General features: G+C 43.7%; 1 protein-coding gene across 2 annotated transcripts in view; it reads right to left on the bottom strand.

The window, feature by feature from the left end:
* Positions 1 to 6,512: 6,512 nt before the first annotated feature.
* The window catches only part of LOC102528441 (histone-arginine methyltransferase CARM1-like), a 274,834-nt gene continuing 260,956 nt past the window's right edge, over positions 6,513 to 20,390 (bottom strand). The window contains exons 12-13 of one of the 2 annotated variants that reach the window (XM_072959540.1): positions 12,206 to 12,295; positions 6,513 to 6,959 (exon numbers count right to left, since the gene is read on the bottom strand). In XM_072959540.1, coding sequence (XP_072815641.1) covers positions 6,950 to 6,959; positions 12,206 to 12,295 — 100 coding nt within the window. In that variant the 3' untranslated portion in view covers positions 6,513 to 6,949. Of the gene's footprint in view, positions 6,960 to 12,201; positions 12,296 to 20,390 lie in introns of those variants that run through there. The other variant, XM_015242609.3, reaches the window with a different exon arrangement.

Genomic DNA, 20,390 nt, shown 5'->3' with positions numbered 1-20,390 from the left:
ACACTTTCTCCACTTCGTCATTAAACCCTTCACCGTTCACCCCTGAAAGGGCTCTTCTCAAGGCCACTGATAACTTCCATGTTCCTTATTTCAACGGCCAAGTCTGTTTCCATCGTATTTGACCTCACAGCCACGTTTGACACAAACTGTTCATTCCCTCCTCATGGAAGCAATTTCTTCTTTCATTCCCTGTCATTCGTTCCTCTTACACGACTGGGCAGATGACTCAGGTGCTCTGGCTGACCCCTTCTGCTCTGTCCAACTTTTACACATTAGCATTCTCTGCTCTTGGCTCTCCTCTCTTCTCTACAGTCTTCCAAGGGACCTCGTCTGACCATGGTGCTCTCCATTCTGTGGCTCCCCAACCCCGATCTCCATATTCAGCTACTCCTGAGTTCCAGATGCCCACGTTTAACTGCCAGCTCTTAACTCCACTTGGACACAGGCAGCCGTGACCAACCCCACACGCCCACAACAGAACTCTCCATTCCCCTCCAAACCTGTTCCTCCCCTAGCCTTCTCCATCTTAGGAAACAGCCCTGAGTGGTTCACACCAAAAACTTAGGAGTTCACCTAGATTCTTTTCCTCTCCGACTGACAGTCAGTCTCTTGCAAGTTCTGTTACTCTGTCTCCAAAACAGATCCTTAATCTGGTCACTTCTCCGCATCTTCATTACTAAAACCCGAGTCCTAATACCTCACCACTCATTGGTTCTATGGAAACAGCCTCCTAACTGATTTCCATTCTTGCCCACAGAACAGTCTGCTTGTCGAAAGCAACCAAAGCGAACCAGGACACGGGGTAAATCCAATCACACCACCCCTCTGTGCCACCCCTTCCAACTGCCATGATCTCTACCTGAGCTCTTTTCTCTCAGTCTTCCTGTGGCCCCTTCCTCACCAGCCCAGCACTTAGCGCCTGGGTGAGGGCTCTCTGAGCACTAAGCTGTGACCCCCCAGGGCACCCTGTAGCCTACCTCCCAGTTTTATATTTGTCACAGCACTCTGCCTATTCTAACATTTTATATTTTATTTGCTTATAAGTCTACTGTTTATGCTCCTCCCACTTGAGGAGTGGCGCCCAGAGACCACCTGCAGCTCCAACTCCTGCCCCAGCCCGCATCAACTTCTTTAACTGACCACTAGGGCTAAAGAGGTCCACACGCCCACTCCTCAAGTGTAGCATCGCTCAGCGGGCCTGGCCAGGCAATTCCAATTGCCCAGAACAGCCCTCCACAGGTTGTGCCAAACTGCAAAAGCCCAATTTGCTGGTCTCCACACACATGCAAACCTGGCACAGATGCTAAAGCTCATGGCGTTTAACTTCTCCATTTTTGAAAGAATACAGCCCTGGAGGGTTTATTTGGATGAACACATTCTTTCTTTCTAATTTCTATGTATGGGGGAGGGTGTAGCTCAAGCGGTAAAGCACATTCTTGGCAAACACAAGGTCCCGAGTTCAATCCCTAGTACTGCCTCTGAAAATAAGTCAATAAACCTAACTACCTCCCCCCACAGAAGAAAACTTAAAAAAAACCATTTCTAGGTATTTCCTAAGACCTGGGAACAGTGCCAGCAGCCTGTGGTGTTTCCGAGGTGTAACTACTTCTGTTGTGTTCCTCAGGTGATCTCTATCCCGGTAAGTTACAGAAGTGGGATTTCCATATTACTTCACTTATATTAATATAACAAGGATGAATTATGTTTTAATGGAGACAATATATTGCAAATATTAAACTAGAGTATTCCTATGTTTTCCCTCAATCACCATCCTTTAGTTCATCCTTTATATAGGCTTCTTGATCCAGGGCAAGAGAGGGTGAATGAATGAAGGAATGAATAAATGAATGAGACGACTTCCTAAGCAAGACAATATGTTTAAAATTAGGCTATGAGCCAAGAGTGGGTTTTTCTAAGTTCCTTTCAGATATAAGTGACCCACAGACGAGTTCCTTCTGTCAAGGAGCTAAGGTGCCACTCTGTAGTAGACAGGTAGATCTTGAGACTGCTGCCCTGAGGGAGGGGAATGTGATTATGACACAGGGGAGGGAATGAACAGCCACCCCTTCTGCCCCATGGAATTACGGGTTCCTGAGGGGAGAGAGACTGGTAGATGGGGGTGGTCGGCATGCACCCCTTTTCCTCTTATAACTGGAAGCACAGAGGCTTTAGGAGGGATACTGACATGGGCCTGGGAAGAGAAGTCAGTGAGAATCCATTCTCTACGGTAATGTAACATGCTATAGCTGTATTTAATGGTGTAGGCACTGTGCTAGGTGCTTTATCTGTATCACTGCATTCAATCCCCCAAGAACCCTATTGCTATGACTTCATTTTAGCAGGTAAGGAAACTGAATCTCAGAGAAGGCAGGTGACTGGCCAAAGTTTATATACCTTGTAAGTGACAGAATCAGGACATGAACCCAGGGATACTCTAACTAAAGAGCTCTCATCTTGAACCACTGTGCTGTCACATCACTTTCAGTGATAGCTGATTTAGGAGTTAGTTCACTTGCCTGCCTAGAGCTGCTACTTCCTTGAATTCCTCCTCCACACTGTCCCCAGAGAAGTCCATTTATGAGACAGATCTGATTGTGCCACTCCATGTAAAAATCATGGAATGGCTCCTGGTTCCCTGTCTACAGGGTGAAGCCCAAAGTCACCATGGCATATATTTGGAGAGGAGCCACTGAATGGAACCCAGGATGAACACCTGTACAGACAGCAACTCCCCTCTTCGTTGTCTAATTTCTTCCCTGTCCCCTCAGACAAGCTCATGCATGCAGTCAGCATGACTTAAGACAATGTTGCTCTTCTCCACAGACAGATACTCACAGCTGAGGAAGGCACCACACTTTACCTCTATGGCCAGCGTGTGTGATAAGTGCAGTTGCAAAGGATCCTGTACGCAGGGTGTTTGAGGTTTATGTTCTGTGGTCACTGTCTTCAGATCCTTAATACTTCTACCTCTGAATCTCTGTTTTGTAAGTGGAGTATGCTGGGACTACAGCATGCACCTGCGGCTCATGGCCTCGGCTCACAGGTGGTCCTGCCTTCCCGCTGCCTATCTCGGATGAATTCTCATGCATGCGCTAAGCCCCAGGCTCTGCCTGGCCTCCCCTCCCTGCCTCTGCCCCTTTGACTACTGCAGGATGAAGTGAGGGTGGCCCGATTCCTGCTGTTACACTCTGCTCCCAGGGGGTGACTGGCAGGGCACAGGTAGAGCTGGAATCAGGCATGTGTCCTGCTGCGTCTCGGGCTGGGGAAGAGCAATGCTATCTCCCGCTCAGAGACTGAGTTCGGTGGGGAAATCCATGAGGCCCTCCCACCCACTCTCAATCTAGGCGCCAGGAAGTTGCAGTCTCTTGGGGGTCACCTGTCTACAGGGGTTGGGACACGAGGCTCATAAAAGGGGAGACTGACTTATCTATCCAGGTTGGGTCTCTGCATCTCCTTTTTGCACTGGGTGGTAAAATTATGTAGCCTGCTCTGTCTATGGCTCTCTGATGTGCATCTTTAAATATTGTGCAAATGTCAAGTCATAATAAAAATGTGACATTAATGTTACTTCCAAGGGTGCTGAGTGCAAGACACTAACAATGTGATAAGTTTAGGCTTTTGCATTGACCTATGTTAATGTGTGATTTCATGCTATTTTGCATGGCAAGGGAAATTTCTCAGAATTTATTTGATTGCTAGATCAATGTGAAAATGCATTATCTGCCTGCCTTGAGCATGGCCAACTGTTGACCTCTCCAATTAAGTAGACTTGAGAATGAAAATTCAATTACAATGAACAAACGTTTCTTGAACACTTTCTATAAGCCGGGTCCTGTGCCAGGCCCCGTGGGGAATATGCAGATTTGTGAGATGCGTGCCTATCTCTGGAGTACTTGCGAGCAAGTGGGAAGAGGGAGAGAGACATGCACAGACGACACACCATCTTACCTTATGAGCGCAGAGGAGATGAAACTGGTCGTGCATCTGGCCGCTTTGTAGGCAGCCCCTCATAAGCAGGTGATACTGGTTCCTTGTTTTATGTCCATTCTCCTTCTTGGGGAACAGAACTTGACTTTTTTTCAGGGTTCATCCCTTGGGAAAGATGAGTTTCTCTCCAGCTCAGTGATAAATCTTGATCAGCTGCTCTGTGGTAATCTCATGTCTTTTGTAAATGATTGGCTTAGACGCGGGCATGTGACTCAGGTCTGGCCACTGAAGCAGGAAGGCACAACTGTGTGTTGCTTTTGGAAAGGCTTTCTTGTAGTAGAGAGCTTGGTGGTTAAGGGCACAGACTTCAGAGTAGAATGCCTGGATTATAATCCTGGTGCTGCCACTCACTAGCTGCATGTCATCAGGAAAGTTACTTCTCTTTCTGCCTCCATTTCCTCATCTGGTAAATGGGGTTAGTAATAATACATACCTAATAGGGCTGTTGTAAGGATCAAAATTAGTTAATGTTCGTAAGGGGCTCAGCACAGTTCCTGGCACACAGTAAGTGTTATTAAGTGTTAACTATCATTATCATTAAGAGGAGGCACCGGAAGTGATAGCCTCTTTTATGACCCTGGACATCCTGTGTGTATAGTTGTGACTCCTCTAACTTCCACGGTCACCTTGTGCTTCTAAGGAGGGTTATGCTATGAGGAAGGAGGGCAGAGCAAAAGGAAGGAAGAACCTCAGTCCTTGATGAAATCACCAATTCTGGAGTCCACTCTACCTCTGGACTCATTGTGCTGTGATACGATAGATTTACTGTGGAACATACTTTCAGTCAGGGTCTTGTGTCACTGGCTGTCAAAAACATAATTTTACCTCTACAGCAACTTCCTGGTGTACTTCCTGGAGCTCCTCAGCCTGGCGACTTCCAAGTCCCGCAGTTGGCCTGGTTGCAGAGCCCGAGGTGGGGGCTGCCGCCCAGCAGCTCCTGACATCAGCTCCTGACCAACTTGCTATGACTCCCCAGGGCTCTGGCCTTGTCTTAATTACGATGTGATAGCTTCATGAATGACGAGTTTTCCAAGGTTTCCCTAAATTCGCAATCTCTTCTTGATATTCACAGAGGACATGTTTGAGGTCACTTTCAAATCTGCAAATACTATTATAATGTAATTTCCCCACAAAACACAGTAAATTAACACTTAATACGTCATCCCCATTGGTTCCAAATAATTCGATAGAGACAGGACTGGAATAAGTAGTAAAGTTACTAAATCTCTCCATTAAAATAAGCTCTACCCTGCATCATTTGTTTATTAACACTTACTAAGAACTTACTTAAATTTCTAAAAATAAAGTGAAGATGATGAAAACCAGTTTTTAAGGACTACCTCAGGACAGCTATTGGTTACATGGCGGTGCATCCTCTGAGCTACTGACAGAAAGACACTCACCTCCTCGCACCCATCCCGTGGCATGGATCTGCAGCAAATCTGTGCTTCAGCAAAATGACAAACTCACAACTACTACAGATCTCCAGGACTGTTCAAAGACTGAGAGCATTACTTTTTGAATCATTTAAAGTCATGGGCTCATCTCTTGTGCCCAATTCTATAGACTGATAATGGCTTCCAAGAGCATCAGGCCAAGAAGGGCGGTGAGACCACATGGGGGATGAGCAGGAAAGAGTGCAGGAACCGACCGTGAATGTCTGCCCTGGGCGTGGGTGGAGGCAGGGGCAGCAGCTGGACTGTGCTTCTATAATCCAAGGTTTACACCATGTCCACCTCCCATTCTTGGAAGGCAATTAGAGCATTGTCAGGCCTGATTCCGTAATTCCAATGACTCTTAAGTTCAGGATAAATTTATTTAGCAATGTACAGCTATCGAGCGCCTTCCATGCACTAGGTGTACTGTTAGGTGCTGTGGAACATTATTAGGTGAACTGACCTCAGATCCAACCCACAAAGAGCTACTTAACAGAAGAGAAAGGTAGGTGTGTGTTCAGGGTATGAAGTGATAAAATGCAGCAAGAAAGGGTTCGGTAAGGAAAGGGTGCTTTTAGACAGTGTGGAAGGGGGCCAGCAGGGCACCTGGAGAGGGTGTGTTGTGAGGCGGCTTTGTGGTGATGTAAGGCTGCTAGAGTGGCTGGAGGGAGGATTTAAACTGAGCGGACAGGAGCCGAAGCCCCCGAGTGGAGGGTGACGGTGGTGGGCGACCAGCTGGCGGAGGGGCTGGGTGGTTGCTCTTCACGCCAGTTTCCCTCACAGAGCGAGCAGGTTGCTTGTTGGCCTTCATCAGCTCGTCAAGCTGACGTGACATCAATTTTCATAAGGGTTGGGGGCCAGAGCAAAACCCACTCTTTGGAAAGACCATTTTCATCACCCTGTGAAGTGTGACATGTAACAAATGTCTTAAAGTAAAGGAGAGGCCTCCCCAGTGTCTCACGCTGTACGTTTTCACTGTGAACCTACGAGGGCTGACAAAAGTTCCATCTTCATTTTCTTAACATTCCTGACACCACACGAAGAAGGCAAAAATTCTTTAACACGTTGCTGAACTAGGCACTAGCTGCTGATGTGCTGAAACCATTTGCAAAAACAGATGAAAATTGCAAATAGATCGCCCCTAACATGCTCTTATGTCATGTCATACATATGCATACATATAAACATGAGGTAGGATTCTGTTAAATTTTTTTAAAATACTTCAACAATTAAAGCAATGCTGTTGGTTGTTTACTAATTAAAAAAAAAGATAGCAAAAAAGAAAAGTATTCTTCAGTTACATGCAGAAAGCTGTAAGGAGCCAGTCCAGATAAAAAAGCACCAAGAAATAGATTGGTCAATAAAATTAGGATGCACATTTTAACATCAGGGGGAAAAGGGAATTTAAATAAACCTCAACATCCTTGTAAAATTTAGAACGCGTGTTTGGAACATGAAGGATGAACTTGCATGTTATGGGACTTCTCAGGCCTTCGTGTACTTATGGCTTGGCATGTCACTATCTTCTAAGCAAACCTAAAACAGAGAAGGTGATACTGTGACACTGAGCAAGTTCCACCAGATCCAAAGCCAGAGTTCACTCCTTCCCTCTCCGCCCCTCCCACTCCCAGGCCCTTCCCTGGAGTTTTTATGGGCAGCCTTAGATCTATATTTACCCACTATATTTAGGAAGTTTGATTATGCATAGCCTAAATTCAGATCTGAGATGATGATCCAGATTTGTGTTCACTAAAAAAAGTTTTTCTTCTTTTACAGGCTTATAGCAAAGACTAAGCGCCCACTGACTTATTTGTCTCTCTCCCGCTATGTAGTAGGTTCGTTTTGCTTCAGGCCCTTGCCCTTGCTGTTCCCCTGCAGAAGGCTCTGCGTGCATGTGCACGTCTGCCCAGGCGGGTTCCTTCCTGACATTTAAGTCTCCACTCTTCCGAGAGGCCTGGAAGAGAAGATCACCTGATGTACGTAACACTCACCTCCACTGCCTGGCTTTGCCCCTGTCAGGCACACCTCTGTGTGTTCGCTGGTTCTCTGCTACCCCTTTGTTCATTCTTGTAAGTTTTTATATAATTAAAATATTTTATAGATACAGTGAAGCCCACCGTTTTTAGTGTGCAGTTCTGTAAGTTGTGACAAATGCATAAAGACATAACGCCGCCACCACAATCAAGATGCGGAGAAGTCGCGGCGCCTTGCAAAGGTTCCCATGCTCTCTCTCCAGCCAGCCGCTCCCCACCCCAGCTCTGATCTGCTTTCTGCATCCAGTGTTGCCTTTGGCAGAATGTCAGAGAAATGGAATCACAGAGTCTGCAGCCTTTCGAGTCTGGCTTTGATCACTCGGCATAATGTATTTGAGACTCAACTGCATTATTCTATGTATCCATCCTTTCTCTTGATGGTTGAAAATTACTCCAGTGTATGGAAGGACCAGTTTGGTTATTCATTCTCCATGTGAAAGACATGATAGTTATTTCCAGTTTTTGGTGATTATAAAGCAAGCTACAGCAAACATTCAAATGCAGTTTTCATTTCACTTGTATAAACCCCTAGGAGTGGGACTGCCGGGTGATGTGGTTAAGAGAATGTCTACCTGCATGAGGAGCTGTCCAAAGCGGCGGCACCAGTCTGCATTCCGGCCAGCAATGGGTGAAGAGTTCCAGGAGCCGCACATCTTCCTCTGCGTTGGTACTGTCAGAACCTCTACTTTAGCCATTCTAATAGGTGCGCAGTGGTATGTCTGTGGTTTTAACTTGCGTTTTCCCTAGTAACTAGTGATTCTGAACATCTTTTCATGTGCTTATTTTTTCTTTGATGAAGTATCTGTTCAAATCTTTTCTTCGATCTTTTCAAATCTTTTGCTCTTTAAAAAAGTCATGATTTCCTTACTATTTTTCTTATTATCTTTGAGAGTATTATATCACACTTTCTTTTTATATTCTGGATAGTAGGTTTTTCTCCAGATATATGATTTTCAAATATTTTCACTCAGCTTGTGACATCTTTTCATTCATTTTTAAAACTATGATAAAGTACAACTGATCATTTTCTTCTTTTCATGATCTGTGCTTCTGGTATCACATCTGAGAAAACTGTTGTCTGACGAAGGTCACAAATATTTTCTTCTATGTTTACATTTTAATAGATGATCCCTTTTGAGTTAATTTTGAGATGGTGTGAGGTATGGAAGGAAGTTAACTGCATACTGATATCCAGTCATTTCAGCATCACTTTCGAAAGGCTGTCACTTCTCCATTGCGTGTGCAACTTAGTTGAAGACTGACTGACATACAGTTCGGTGCTGTTTCTGACCTCTATTCTATTCCACTCATCTACATGCCACCCTTTCATCAGCACTGCACTGCCTTGATTACTGCAGCTTTATAGTAATTCTTGAAATCAGGGAGACATTACTCTGTTTATCGTTTTCAGAAATGTTACAACTACCTGAAATTATCTTATTTCTTTCCTGATGTCTGAGGGGAGACATCTAACCACGAGACCAGGGAGTTTGTACGCATCTCATTCTCTTCCACCCTAGGACTGAGAAGAGTGCGTGGCATACAATAACTACTTAATGATTCGGGTGAAAAAAAAGCACCAAGGAAGGTAGTATTTAACTTGAGGAAATCAAGGGAACTTAATTTTGGGGGGAAAGAGGGGTCAGTTGTTTTGTGAGTAGAATAGAGGCTTGGCTTGCAATGTGAGAGTGGAAGATGAAACTGGCCTTTGGGCCACAGCGTCTGTCACAAGCTCAGTTCTTTTAGGTCCCATCAGGAGCTCCCTGGGGCCACATTCATTTCCCGTTCATCATGCATTTATCCAGCACCTATTGCGTAGCACTGTATTCCAAAGGCAGTAGGTAGGCTCTCGTGCTCAAGGTACGAGGCACTGCAGAGACATAAAATTGAGACTGTCATCCAGGTGCCCTAGAAGCGGTGTCTGCACAGGGCATTTTGAGTGATGTGGCAGGGGGGCACCTAAGCCAGCCCAGGGCTTGGAAGGCTTCTCAGAAGTGGGCATGCTTAAGGTCTCGTTCAACAGGAAGTTTGGGGGTCCTGTTTTCCCTTAGTGGGATTTTGCAACAGTGTACCACAAGGCTCTCTCTCCCAGTGCTCTCAAGCAGCGTCAGCTCCTTCTGGGTGTGGGGCACCTGCGGTTCTGGTTTTATGGGTTCGCTCTGCTCCAGATCTCCCCATCAATGCTCTCTTGGCGCCCTCTACCTCTCCCTCAGGTCACGCGCTGCAGTTGTGATGACAGTTAATTCTGCAGTTGGCTGCTTCCTGCCCACTTCCCTCCCACTACAAGGAGAGCTTCAAGGAGGCAGGGGCTGCATCTGCCCTGGTCGTGGTGGCACTTCCGCAGCCCAGCACGGCCAGTGGCCCGGCCAGGTCCTGGGACAGACTGTCTGGGACCCGAGTGATGAAGGACTCCTCTCACAGTTCTGGGCAAATCTACTGGTTTACTGGAGAGCTTTCCCTCCCTGATGGAGTAGTTTTGTCCCCTTGCTCACTTTTAGTGACAGCTGTTAGCTCTCCTTTTATTTTCAAACGACTTAAAAATAGTCAATAGTCAAAATAAAGGTCCCCCCACCCTGCCCACGGAAAAACAGCAACTTTCACAGCATGTATAATGCTGGGTGCTCATGTTTCCAGTAATTCATTGGTGGACCGTGAGACGTTTTTAGCATATCACTGGTGGTCAGGTGGTATCGGGGACTGGCTGAAAAACAAACGCGAGTCTTTTGTTTTTGTGTGTCAGTTGGGTCTACTGTGACCTAAAAACGGGTAGAATAAAGAGCAAATGGAGAGAAATTTATTTTGAGCCTAATAATTCTTCTAGGTAATGCCATTTATTTTAATTTCCCTCAACATACATGTACTATACATACACACACACACACACACACACACACACACACACACGCCCTTGTGTTGCTGCAATAACAAGAGTTGAATGTGGTTGAGCAGAAGGGTATTATCACTGGTCAACATTTAACTGAGCGCCTACTATATGCTAAGTACTCCGCAAAGGTTCTGTCTTTCAGCTTACACATCCCTGCCGGGGATACTGAGGCCTAGACATCAGGAAGAGGATAGTGAAGAAGTATAATCACGATCTGGAATTCCCAGCGGAGCCACTTTTTTAAGCATCTCATCTGTTTAACTAAATCTATCAGTCAGCCTTGCTGCTGAGAGAAACAGGTAGAGGAAATGCGGCTGCTCTGTGCTCCACAGTCCCCCTGCTTTGACAGGGCCCTGGTCATCTTGAGCATCACTAGATCTCTGACAAACTCTCACTCTGACCTCATGGCCACTGTGTGTGTGCGCCTTCATGAAAATTAGGGGCTGGTCAACACCAAGGCCCTCCCTAGGTGGTTTTCTGGCTCACACCTTGTTTTGTACAATGAAATCAAAGTGGGTCTCCAGAATCACTAGTTCACATGGTTCTTGCATTCAAAAGGAGGGCTTTCTAAAAGCTTACAAAAATTCATTCTCTTTTCCAAAATCCAATGGATTGCAATGAACTACAGATCAACATCTATTTACTCACAGAGTGAGCTCATGAGCAGGGAACAGGAAGAAAAGAGAGCAGCATTTACTAAGCACCAATTATGGGAACTGCTCCTCACTGGGAGGTGTTACAGAAATCCTTGCCACCTCCCAGCGAGGTACGTTGTTCATCCTGTTCTATAGATGAGAAAACTGAGGCTCAGGCAGGTTGAACAGTACTGGTGACTAGCCAGCCTGTTCTCTCTGAGGCCAAAGCCTGTGCCTTTTGCTTTACATGGCAGGATTGTGCAAAGTGATGGGAGTGATAATTCCTTCCTTCCCTCAGAATTAGAGATGAGATCCATACCCCTAACCGAAAATAGGTTTCAAAGACTCATACCGCGTGTGACACCCTGCACACAACAGACGCAGTTACAGCCTTGTCCACTTTTTCCCTCCCCTGCTTCAAGGTCAGCATTTCATTTTCCCGTCTCTTTCAAAGAAGTCTTGGTTTGGTTTCCTGGGTTTCCTCTTCTCTTTAAGCTTTCCAACACTATACAGACATGATGCTTTGAATGAAAGCCTTGGGGAGACATTACAATATGAAGGAAAAGTTGCTTTTTAATAAGGAAGTCAAGAATGACAGTGTCCGGTGGTTTTATCTGTGTGGTTGATTTCACGTGTGGAGTTTTAATAGGCTCATATTGACGAGGTATAAAGATGGAGAGCTTTTCCAGAAACGTTTGTTGTATCCAGCTCATTGTGGCAAGTTATCTGTGTCAGACAAAATCTGCATAGCTTCCAAAGAGAGTTATGTCCTGATGTACACGGTCTCAAAAAAACCCCTCCAAAATGTACTTTAAACGGACTCATGTTTTAGGTGTACTGAACAACTGCTATATAGTCATCCCACGGTGAACAGAGGTCAGAGGAGATCATCTTTCAATTCCACATTTTGCAGAGGAGAAGACCGAATGCCAGAAGGAAAGCGACTTTGCCTGAGGTCACACAGCTCATTACAGCTCAGCAGGAAAGAGGATGCCCTTTGTAGGGCTCTGTGGAGCGCTCTGTTTCAGGGTGAGACTGTTCTCTACTGAATTCTGCTTAATGGGACATAAAATGTTCAACTCCTTATTGGGATCCAAGTCTCCTTAGAGAGGAAGAATAGATGCTTTTTTCCTCTTAGGATAGATAGAATTATTTGAAACCTCTTTACCTAGTCCTATGGTCAAGTGAGATTCTATATACACAGGTGTGAAATGGATGAGGGCATCTTACCTGAAGAAAGGGTTCTTTAAATCGAGGGTGTTCCCAGATCGGAAGCCCGTCTGGTTTACCAGCGCCACAATCTGAATGTCATAGCTCTGTCTGTATGGCAGGGAGAAAAACAACAACAACGTATCATCTCACAAGCCTGGTGCCAGCTAGTCACAGACATTGAGGGCATCTTCTAGACACACCTACTTCACGAGAGTTTTAAGAGCATGTGTTTGGCATCTTATACATGTCAGCGTGTATTTATTTGGATATTATTTATATTAGTAGAGGCAACTGAAGGCTTGTGTGTTGGCAGACTGTTTATTTGTCACAAGAGTTTGACAGCTTTAATTCCTTGGTCTAAACATCATGAAGGTAATGGTATTTCTGGTTGGTTACAGTGATTTTAAAAAGCTTTACCAGTATCACTGACAGAAATAGCTTAAAGTATCAGAGACCCTTTATAAGTCACCACTGACGTACTAGAAGAATAGTAATCATGGGAGGACTGGATGGGGTAGAATCTCAAAATGATGTAAAACAGCTAACAAACGTGAATGATTTTAGGAGACCCCAGGTGAGGGCTCATGCTTTTATAAGTGCCAAGAACTGGCTAATAAGGACAAGTAATACGACATATTCTTGATGACTAATCTGAAGGGGCTATGTTTGCGGGATTTTTATTACTCATTCTCAAGAATACATGTATTTTCTTTTTTGGTTATAAAAGTGTGACATATTCACTGCAGAGAAATAAGGAAAAACAGAAGTAAAACAAAATAATCCACAATGTCACTAGACAAAGACTCTTTCAGCTAACACTGTAGGATATTTCCCTTCTATGTATTTTTCTCTCTATGTATATACAGATATTCTTCCATATCTATTTTATTTAACATTAGCAAGCATTTATCCTATAATTGTTGACAATGTGTTTTTCAATAGTCATATGGATACAGCACAACTACTGAACAATTCCCCATTCTTAAATATATTTTTATAGTGACATTGTTACTTATATAACAAACACTTGGTTTTATGACAGAAATTCTGCTGCAAAAGACATTCAGGTAATACATCGTTATACACCGCCTAGGATTCGTCTTCTTCTTCTTCTTCTTTTTTTTTTTTTGGAGTAAATTCTTAGAGGTAGACTCACCCGGCTAAAGCATTTAAGACATACTTAAGGCCCCTAATATCTACTGCTACAATGTCTTCCAGAAAGTGTACCAAATTACTTCGTCACATACGAAGTGTAAAAGTGCTAATTTCCTTACACCTTTTCCAACCCTTAAAATTTAAATGTTTGGGATTAAAATATTATTATTTTAATTTGAACTTCCTTGATAACTAGACTTTTTTTTTTAAATTGCAGAAGTTTTTTAAATTGTGATCTAAACTCCTCCACTCCCACTCCCACCCTATCATTACCAACGGTGGCCTGAGTAGGTTTAAATATAATGTCAGATTCTGTAAAACCAGTAACTCAAGGTCTGCGTTTTATTGGAGACAAACAAAATAAGAGGAAGACTAGCCATCCGTTAAAAAAATCAATTATATCCTTTGATCCTATTTCATTCAACTCATCTCACTGACTCAGAACTTTTTTGTTTGTCTAAAATGTTTCTCCCATGATACCCACAACTGGCAGTTCACTGCGTTTGTGATACTTGAAGGCAGATTCGAGGAGAATGAGACACTGAACTCCTGAGGAGTGGGGCAGCCTTTGCTGGATTCACAGAAAGGCTGAGAGACCGCCTAGCAAACAAGTCAGGGAGGGACACACTAACATATGTTGCCAAGTGACAGGCATCTTCTTAACAATAACTGAAGTAATTCGTACAGAACTTAAAGCAGAAACTGAGGGCTCCGAGGGAGGCTCAATGTGTGTGTCTATGGACGTGCATGTACGGGTCAGGCTGGCCGCACCTAGGAACTGAGCGGTTCCTGTCGGGACCAGGAGGAACAACCGGTGCGTTCTTGCGCTGGGGTCTTCAGCGAGGCTCTTTTTCAGATAGTAGGTCTGATAAGATTGCCACTTTCTCCTCACTTTTTACAGCCCACTCCTCTTCTTTACCCTTCACCAAAGTCCTATCTTTCCTAATGGTAAGAAAAAAAGAGCTTCAAGACATGTCACGTCAGGGCTCAGTTTGGTCCGTGAAAAGCTCAGCTTTGTTCTCAGAGCCCTTCCGTGTGATGGTGGAGGGTGGGGGGTGGGGTCGGGTGCTGGTTAGGGATGAGGGAGGGGGATGGTGACGTTCACTCATTTGACAGAGATTCATCCAAACAAGAGAAGATGTGTCCTAACCTAAAATTTCAGGAAAAGTCAACTCTTTGATCCCAGGACCAGTGTCATGCTAGTGCCCAGATGCCCAGAAGGCCAACTCCAAATCCAGTAATTAATGTGCAAGGTTTATAAAGCAACTAACAATGGACAGTCTTCAAAGACTGTGTCTACAGGACCCTAATTAACTTTTAATTCTTTCAAACCAGTTATTTGGCAATGTGTTTTTTTTAAAACCTAGTTCTTTGTCAAACTTTGTCATTTTAAATCTTTAAGTGCCAGCACAAGTGATATAAGTGGGGACATACCTTAGTTCAAGAATTGAATACAAAACCATTCCTTTGTACCAACATTTCTTTTGCAATATTCAAGATTATTGGAAGCCTGGGAACAACATATGTAGGACGTGTCTTACTGGAGAATGTGGTGATTCGTGATAATTTCATCTTAGAGAAAACTGAAGGTGCAACAGTGGGACAGGCCTAGGGCTGACCATTGAGGAAGAAAGGGATGGAGAAACAGAAGTGACAGGAAACTTGGGGGAAAAACGGCTCAAGTCCCTGAAGATTTACTGATTAAAGAAAGGAATGAAAACCTCGGCAGTTGTGCACTCTAGACCAGTGTTCTGCAAAGGGGTCTGAGTGTGCCCCAGAAAGGAGGTAGGATGCTACATCAGGTGTGGGAGAAGTTATTAAGCTGTTATTTTAATTTTTTCAGCTATATAGTGGTTTGAACTGCATCCTGCCAAAATGTATGTTCCAGCCCTAACCCCTAGTACCTGTGCATCTGATCTTATTTGGAATAAAGGGTCTTTGCACATGAGGTCATACTGGATTAGGGTGTCCTCCAAATCCAATGCCCAGAGTCCTTACAAGAAGAAGAGAGGACACAGAGAGAGACACACAGAGAAGAAGGCCAAGTGAAGACGGAGGCAGAGACTGGAGTGAGGCAGCTACAGGAAAGACTAGGGATTGCCAGGCACCATCAGAAGCTGAAAAACACAACGAGGTTTCTTCCCTGGAGCCTTCAGAGGAGATGTGGCCCGGATGACAACTTGTTTTCAGTCGCTAGCCTTCAGAATTGTTAGAGAATAAATTTTTGTTGTTTTGTTGTTTGTGAAAATTTGTTATTGCAGCTCTAGGAGACTCATACAGTTTACCAAATATACACTGAAAACTAGTGAATTCACTAGGTAAATGCTGGACTTTTTAATCTGTAGCTTAGAGTTGAGATATCTGTTATGTTCACCTAAGCGCCTCAGGTTTTGCTAAGGTGGGACGGTTTAGTAAGACTCTGATTCATCTTAAATAATTCAGTACAACGTTACCGAGTAAATACCAACCATGTGAGAAAGACATGGGTCAGGCTAGAAGAATCTGACTAACGCTATAAAACAAAGAAACGTGACTTAGAGCTGCAGCAGCACACACTACTGCTTCCCTGCACCTAATTGTGCATGACAGTTTCCCCTTAAAAATCCCTTCTGATGCAGCTGTCCAAATACACAGCTACTGAGAGGTTTCATCTTAGGTGAAGTCCACGGTAGAGCAGCTGAGTGAAGGCCATCAGGAGCAGCACTTGAAGCTTCCAGAGCTTTAATTCTTTGGTTAGCATTTCTCTAGTTTTGTAAACAACAAAGCTCATCAAATTCTCTGCAAACCAAGTTCTCTGGCAGCACATCTGGATACAGCAGATCCTTCATTGGGATCCAGAAATTTTAAATTATGTTTCAAAACACTTTGGTACAAGATGAGCCAGATCCCAAAATCAGGCATATTTATTTTTTCAATTAATTCTTTTTAGTTCTGTTTTTGTGTGTCTTGTAAAATGCACACTATATGAATTTCTATATGTGTATATATATATACACACATGTATATGCATGTGTGAATGTCTAGGATATATAGATATACATTCACATATGTGTGTCTCTATCGAGAGCACTTAGTTTTGTGTTTTCTATTTTTATTACTGTAGTAATTCACATAAGTAAAAGTAAATATTGTCCTATATGGGGGACATATACATGAAGTGTTTTTACTCATAGGTGCACAAAATCAAACAACTTTGGAGACCATTTCTGTGAACTTTAGGGATATAAATTTCACAAAGTTCATAAAAAAGAGAAATTCTATTTTATTGTCCAGAGCAATGAAATGAATGACAGCTCAAGAATGATGGGAGGCTGTCAGAAATAAAATGCTAACAGTACAATCATAAATGCTCCTGGTGGGGAAGAAAAGGGCAGTCATTGTCACACTGGTGTGGTTGCACAGGGAGTTCTCCCAGGAGGTGAGAGTTTAAAAGAACATTTGACGATAAGGGAGGGGGAGATCCTATCTAACGTGGAACAAAGAAGTAGCCCTTACTGAAAAAATGCTGTGAAAACCCTGGGATTTGAGGAAGTGCTCAAGTCTATAGAAAATACAAAGGGAAACAGACAAAAAATCTGATGAGATACAATGAACATTAAGAAAGAGAACAAGGGAAGAGGAAAGGGAACTAAGACTCACCGTGGACCTACTATGTGTTTATCACTATATCTCCCTTAATATCTGCAAAAGCCTAGCGAGACAATTGTTATAAATTCTACTCTATAGATGATGAGGTGAAGAAACTGGGGTGCTAGAGAGATTCATCAACGTGCTCAAGGCCACAGAAGTACCAACCAGTATGTAGAAGAGACTGCACAGAACAGGGATACAGCCAAACTCCCAAAGCTAGTCTCTTCACTGCACAAGGGTGCTGATCTAGTAAGATGAAGAACTTCCTCCTTGTCTCCCTCCTGCAAAGTACTGCACGCCCACGATATCTCAGCATCTTCTTGAGGTTGGGCCAGACCAAGTTTTTAATAAGAGAGGGATCATCAACATATGACTCCTCCGTTCAGGTAGTCAGTCTCTGAAATGTACCAGTGGGGACGGACGCCAGAGAGTGAGACTCAGGCCCTCTTGTAGGTAAACAATAACAACACGACAACGGTGCTGTAATAAAGGTGCGGAAAGCTGCAGGAGTCCTGGGGGTCATGAGGCAGGCGTGAGAAAATGGTTTGCTTCCTTCTCACCTACTAGGGGAAGGAAGGAGAGGAGGGTAGAAAAATATGACTGATAAGAATGAAATCCAAGATACGTTAGACAAAAGTAGTGGAGGAATAAGATGATTTGAATTCACTCACCTAATTACACCCTAAGATGTAATATATAAATATTTCAAAGTAAGCGAATGTTCTCCTGGTTTGCACAAAGCAGAGAGGGCAAAGTCCAAAACTCCAGGCAGATGCTGGCTACTGCTTCTCAGCACTTTTAAAAAAACTGGTCAGGAAACAGGGGCTATATTAGGATTTAGGAACAAAGTGGCAACTCCCAGGATGAACATGGCTTAGGTCAGTATTTACCACTTTTCCTCCTAGAAGCCAAACACGGAGTCTAGAAAGATACTGCAGAGCACAGACCTCATTTTCTGTAAAACTGGGAGAAAGATATAATGTGCCATCTTCAACTTAGGTGTAAGGCTGCAAAAGCACTTGAGATTGGGTGTAAGCCGCATGGGATGAAGTACAGGAGGAGCGCAGAGAGGGTCAGGCAGCCGAGAGGCAGAACAGCTCAGAATGTGTTCACACAAACACCCTCCCTGAGGATGAGGAGCACCTTCTGCAATGCAAAAGCACAACATGACGTGCAGGCACTGGGGCGAGCGAGGCTACCGGCCAGAAGCGCCCCTGGAGCCGGAACACACAGCGCTACCTAAAGAATCACAAGAGCAGCCCTGTGTGCAGGGCGCAGTGTGGCTCTGGGGCAGCACAGAAGGACGGGCGTGAGTTGGGAAAAATGCTAGCACGGACACTGCCGCATCTCTTCCCACCGCAGGAACTTCTTTCTTATAAATCTCTGTCCAGAAAAGTCCCACTAATTGGATGATGAACAACCGTAACACTAATACAAAGATGTTATTAGAAAAAAGTAGGAAAAAAGGAGCAAAATTTACTAACAGATGAAAAACACATATTAGATAAAAGATGGTATAAATTGGAAAATGTGAGCAAACAGTTTGCTACAAAATTTTAAAACTGCAATGAAGCCCTTACTTTTATGAAGGAAGCAATAACTTTTATGAAGGAAGACCATGATGCAGAAATATAATAACTCGAGGGAGAGAAAGAAAAATCTCAGTGTACTGATATGGAAATGTATTAGAGATGTATCATTAAGTGAGAACATTAAGATGCAGAAAACAGGTGTAGAATGTTGCCATTTAGGTATAAAAGCAGAGGAAAAAATACCTGTACAAGAACAGTGTTCCTTAAGTGTATATCCAACATGAGAGCCTCAGAGGCTAGGCAAGGACGGTTAGCAGTGACTCCGTGATGCAGGAGGGCAGGGGGACCAATGCAGTCTGGCCCTGGGAGGGAGACTGCATTGCAAAGCTTATAGTACATTTTCATTGTGAACAGTGTAACTACACTGTCTATTAAAAATCAAATAGCCCTTTAAGGAGACAGAAAGTTATGATAGCTACAGATAGAGCACAGCCTCACTAAAGAATAATAGCAATGTTCAAGTAGCTTCATCTCCCTTTTTGGCAGGGTTAGAGGACTAAGCCCTGAGGGCGAAACCGGAGATGAAACTCACCTGGAATCGCATTTGATAAAGGTCGGTTCATATGTCCTTCTGGTCGGGACTGAGGGGTGTGGGCTGGATATGAGCGTAGGTGGAGGGGTTTTGAGCTACTTCTATGACCAGATCCAAAGGGCGTGGACTAGGCTGTGCAAATTTTGAAGGAAGATTTACACCCTGGGCCTCTTCCTGCTTAATAATTTTTAAGTAAAAATTTTCCGATTAAATTTGCAAATGATACAAAATGGTAGGAATCACTAATATGCTACACAAAATAATTTTTTAAAATAAATAAAATGAACCATTAGCTCTAGTAAGGATCTAAAGACAGCAGGATGAACGCACGAGTAGAATAAATACAAAAACTTGAACCAAAGATGACAGAAACCAGCTGCGTACTAGGAGAAGGGAGAAATGACGTAAAAGCAGATCATGTGAAATTACACTTTCTGGTTTTAATTGCCTAAACACTCAAGTAAAATGGCCCTCAAACTTAAACTTGGATCACATTAATATAAATATGGTACTCAAAATAGCCGTGGTCACTGTCACTTTGTACCCAGCACTTAAGAAATCACATATGCTGTCCTGTAGTTTTGGAAAACTATTTTAAAGGGAACATTGAGAACCTGGGTTTTTCCAGGAGGGATGACTTAAATTTTAGACTACTTCAAAATCACTCTTCTGGGACGGAGGCATTGAGGATGTCAGCCTGAGGACAGGGAGACCAGCAGGATACTGGGTCAGACTCTCCTAACACTTAAACAACTGCTATTTGGAGGGTTCACCAGACCTATTTGTTTTGAATTCAGAAACACAACTAAGATCAGTGAGTAGACTCTACAGGAAGTGAGACATAGGCTCGACAGCCAGAGTAAGTTTCGAATAATCAGGGACATCTAAAGTAGAAGAGAGTCGTCATAGCTAATGACCACACGAAAAGTTACTTAACATTATCAGTAATGAAAAACATAAGCCAAAACAACCAGAAGCAACTTCAAACACTTATTCTGGAATCTGTTAGATTGGCAAAAACCATAGAGACTGGTAACATTCGGTTTCAGGCAAGATCTGGAGAAATGGGCCTGCTGATTCATTGCTGGAGTGAGTGGAAGCTGGAGCAGCCCTGGAGAAAGGCAGGGTCTGTCAGTCTCTGACAGGCACGTACCCTCTGCTCCCACATTTCTATTCTTAAGGTATTTTATCTGGAAATATTCATGTCAGTGCACAAGCTCTACGTTCAAGGGTAAGTTAGTGCAGAATTTTCTGCAGTGGCAAACAAGAAAATCAAAAGCAACCTAAACATCAG

Source organism: Vicugna pacos, chromosome 4, assembly GCF_048564905.1.
Source record: "Vicugna pacos chromosome 4, VicPac4, whole genome shotgun sequence".
In the NCBI taxonomy this organism is placed as follows: domain Eukaryota; kingdom Metazoa; phylum Chordata; class Mammalia; order Artiodactyla; family Camelidae; genus Vicugna; species Vicugna pacos.
The sequence above is the reverse complement of the archived record's forward strand: the minus strand, read 5'-3'. Positions and strand labels throughout refer to the sequence as shown.